The sequence below is a fragment of the Mastomys coucha genome, unplaced genomic scaffold (genome assembly GCF_008632895.1).
Source record: "Mastomys coucha isolate ucsf_1 unplaced genomic scaffold, UCSF_Mcou_1 pScaffold14, whole genome shotgun sequence".
Lineage (NCBI taxonomy): Eukaryota > Metazoa > Chordata > Mammalia > Rodentia > Muridae > Mastomys > Mastomys coucha.
In genome coordinates, this window is record NW_022196896.1 from 39,084,004 (window position 1) to 39,088,478 (window position 4,475).

Here is a 4,475-nt window from a genome sequence, read left to right on the forward strand (position 1 = left end):
GACCAGGCTGGCCTCAAACTCAGAAATCCGCCTGCTTCTGCCTCTCAAGTGCTGGGATTAAAGGCGTGTGCCACCACTGCCCAACCTGTAATATTCTTGAAGTGACATTATACTTTGATTATCCTGCTAGTGTTTATAAAGGGACCAGGTTGAAAAAGAGAGCCGAGGGGCTGGAGAGATGGCTCAGCAGTTAAGAGCACCGACTGCTCTTCCAAAGGTCATGAGTCCAAATCCCAAGAACCACATGGTGGCTCACAACCATCCGTAATGAGATCTGGTGCCTTCTTCTGGGGTGTCTGAAGACAGCTACAGTGTACTTACAAATAATAAATAAATAAATTTGAAAAAAAAAAAAGAAAGAAAGAGAGCCCACAAAGATAAAGAACTAGCATGAGGCCCCTTGCGAGGAAGTTGTTCTCTGTCTTGACTGTGGTGAGAGCTACAGCAGTACACATATAATGCATAGAACTGCATAGGTACACACAGGATTACACATATGCAAAGTAGTGACACCAAATAAAGCCAATACTGTAATTAGCAATTTTGTACTAACGTGAATTTCTTGCTTGACATTTGAACAAAATGTCAGCTCTGGGGTAAGCTTGCTGAAGTTACCATCTCTACTGTAAAAAGGGTTTCAAAGTTGTCAGTTCAGCTCCAAGGATATAACTCAGTAGGTAGAGTGATTGCCTAGCATGCAGGAAGCCCTGGATTCACCTTTAAAAAAAGGCACAGCTGTACGTACCTGCAATCCCCGCACGTGGGAGGTGGAGGCAGGAGGCTCAAGATAGCTCAAAGCTTAAGGCCAGCCTAGGGCTATTAAAAGTAATGAGCTAGCAGGATTACATAGTGGGTTAAGGACACTTGCCACAGAGTCTGATAGCCTGAGTTCCATTTCCAGGACCAATGTTGGATGGAGAGGACCAACCCTAAGTTGTCTTCTGACCTACACACATGCATGCCCATGCACATGTGTGTGCACGCATGTGTATGTACACACACACAAAGTAAATAAGTGTAAAAAAGTGGAAAGGAGTAGAGGGGTGGGTCAGTAGTTAAGAGCAGTTGCTAGTCTTACAGAGGAGTCAGGTTTGGATCTCAGTATCCGCATATGTTGGTGCACAACTACCTGTATCTCTAGTTACAGAGGGTCTGATGCTCCTGGTATTCTCAGGCACCTGCCTTCATGTGGTAGGCATGGACTCACACAGGCACATATATAGAGAAAATAAAAAGTTGTTCCGATGAAAAGCTTGTTAATTCATGTCAACACATTGCTTTATCTTACTGACTTCTGTTTGTCAGGGACATATCGTCTTAACAGATTTTGGGCTTTGCAAAGAAGGAATTGCTATTTCTGATACCACCACAACTTTTTGTGGTACACCAGAGGTAAGAGAAATATGTCTTATCAATGATGTAATTTATAAAATATGAGTACAAGTCATAACCCTACATCTACAGAAGAGGTAAAGTAAAACCTGTTAGAGCTTCCAGCTTTCTAGGGACTTAGAGTTTATAGTGAGTATTTTTCACTGGTTATGACATGGCACAAGACTCTTTGGAAGGATAGAATGAGAGTGTAAAACTCATTGAAAATCTAGATAGCACATCTTTAGTATGAATAACAATACCTAAAATTTGTTCTCTCTTCAGATCCTAAATTCTGTCTTGTGTTCACTGGGTTGCTATAATGTTTCCATTTTTTCTGTAGTACCTTGCACCTGAAGTGATCAGAAAACAGCCCTATGACAACACTGTGGACTGGTGGTGCCTGGGAGCTGTTCTGTATGAGATGCTGTATGGGCTGGTATGTGTTTCAATTCATAATTGTTCCACTGTGTCATTGATAACACAGTAATTAGTAAACCTGACGATGCTTAGGTGGTACTAACAGTGCAGCACTGGCCTGGTTAAATGAGTCTGAAAGCGTGCTAAGAATACTTACGTAAAGAAAAGCTTTATTACTTTCAAACACCAATATATAATTTCTGTATTTCTTTAGGTATTTCTTCGGGCAGTTTTAGATATAGACACCCAGTCATAACATTGAACTTCCTTGTTTTCTTGCATTTGGTTTACACCAGACATCACGTGCTTAATTTCAGAAAGATGGAAATAAAAGTTTTCAGTTATTAACATATTACTATTATGTCTTAAAAGATGATGGCTTTGGGGTTTTGCTTTCACTCTGTTTTTATGGGGTTGAGTTAATATAGGCACTTCCAGCTTCTATAGCACTAGGTCCTACCTATTTCCCTTCTCTTGAAAACATCATGGCTTAAAGAATCACTGGGGGGAAAAAAAGATGTTTACTGTGCAATTAAATTCCACAGTTTTCAGTAAGGATGCCTAGGGCCAGCCAGAGCTACTGGTTAAAATGGAAATTTTATTGCTATACTGAGATATCACTCTAACCCAGGGCAACCTATTTAGGCTTTTTAGTTTACCTATCTTTATAACAGTATATTTGTTTTTCTTTTATGTGTGGTGTATGTACGCCAGAAATCAGTGGTAGGTGTCTTCGTCAATAGCTGTCCACCTTATTTTTTGAGTCAGTCTCTCACTCAACCTACAGGCTAAATGTGGCAAAATTGGTAAGTTAGCAAGCCCAATGTAGCTTTATGTTTCTGCACCCTGCACTGGATTACAGATGTGGCTGGCATTTTATGTGGGTACTGAAGATCTGGGTGCAGGTCCTCATGTTTGCACAGCAAGTACTTAAGTGACTGAGCTATCTCCCAGGACAGCACCTAAATTTTGCTTTTCTCTAGCCCATTTGAAATATTTGGGTTGCTTTCTAGGATCATTTTTTGTGGTCCCTAAGTATTCAGCAGCCCCATGCAGAGACCTCTGAGGTAGCAGACAGTGCTAGTGCTAAATGCTCATCAGCTGAGGAGAGAGAGAGAGGGGTGTCTGTGTGTGTGCATGCGTGTGTGTGTGTGTGTATGTGTGTGTGTGTCCTACAAGCTGAGCTCAATAAAGACCAGCATATTTTAGATTCCACAGAATAATAGACAGATAACTCTGTCCTTCCCTCAACTGTGGATGGCTTGTTTAAAAGCTACCTTTTAAGTAATGCTAATGACAGTGGATGTCAGATAACTACTTAATACTTTAACTTTATTTAGCCACTAATTGTCATCTAGATATTTCAGAATCCTTTGTATTTTTTTTGAAGGACTTTGAAGTATAAAATAATGTTATATTTTTAAAAGGCAAAAGATTTTTTGGTTTTTTTTGTGGGGGTGTTGGGGGAATTACTTTCTTACCAAAAAAAAAAAAAAAACCCAGAAAATTGATAGAGCTATAAAACTCCATTAACTTTAAATATTATTTTTATTTAGCTAGATAATTAACTATAAAGCATTCTCCCAAAACTGTATTGTCACATGTACTTGTACCGAACACTATCTTCAGGTTGCTATCTACTTTTTTGATGATTTTATTCTCAAATCTTAAATCATTTGATATTTGTTATTTGATCTGTCTGGAATGCCTACTACCCATAACATCATACCTGTGTGTCTCAGTCACTGTTCTCTGACTGGGAAGAGACTTAAGAAGAGACACGATGACCAAGGCAACTTTTAAAAAAGAAACCATTTAAGTGTGGGGCTTGTTGACAGTTTCAGAGGCTTATCTCAGTATCGTCACGGTGAGGATCATGGCACCAAGCAGAAGCCGAGAGCTATACCCTGACTCACAGGTCAAGATACAGAACGAGACACTTGACCTGGCATGGGTTTTCAAAGTCCCACCCCCAGTGACACACTTCCTCCAACAACTAATCCTTCTCAAATAGTACTACTCCCTGGTGACTAAGCATTCAAGTATAGGAGCCTGTAGGGTAAGGGTGGGAGGTGGAGATTCTTATTCAAGCCACCACACTGATGTGGCCGGCCCATCCTTATGTTTTGTAAAATATACTATTACAAGAGTGTGATTTAAAAGCAGTCTACAAAGAGCTAGTAAAAATACTGTTCTACCCGGAGGATACAATTCCGTTTGATAGTGCACTAGGCTTTGAAATCTGCCATACACTATTGATACCTACCTACCTGCATTCTCCAGGAGGGCCATGAGTCTCTGTAACGCTCAGGACCAGCTCCCCTCTGAAGACCAAGGTCAAGTCCAACATCTTTTCTTCTGGAACACAGTGTTTCACTGTGTGGTCCTGCTTGGACCGAAATTCACCATGTAGACTTTGCAGGAACTCACAGAGATCCACCTGCCCTCTGTCTTCCAAGTGCTGGGATTGATGATGTGGGCCACTTCACTCAACAGTCCAACTTTTTTTTTTTTTTTTTTTTTGGGGGGGGGGGGTTTGAGACAGGGTTTCTCTGTTTAGCCTTGGCTGTCCTGGAACTCACTCTGTTCTCAAACTCAGAAATCCGCCTGCCTCTGCCTCCCAAGTGCTGAGATTAAAGGCATGGGCCACCACCACCCGGCAGCAGTCCAATATCTATTAAATC

At 41.0% G+C, this 4,475-nt stretch overlaps 1 protein-coding gene across 3 annotated transcripts in view; it reads left to right on the forward strand.

Moving 5' to 3' along the window:
* LOC116088156 (serine/threonine-protein kinase Sgk3) overlaps positions 1-4,475 on the forward strand; it is a 120,002-nt gene that overhangs the window by 103,855 nt on the left and 11,672 nt on the right. For all 3 annotated transcript variants that reach the window (XM_031366820.1, XM_031366821.1, XM_031366822.1), the window contains exons 13-14: positions 1,306-1,392; positions 1,715-1,810. In XM_031366820.1, the coding sequence (XP_031222680.1) occupies positions 1,306-1,392; positions 1,715-1,810 (183 nt within the window). The remainder of the gene's footprint in view (positions 1-1,305; positions 1,393-1,714; positions 1,811-4,475) is intronic.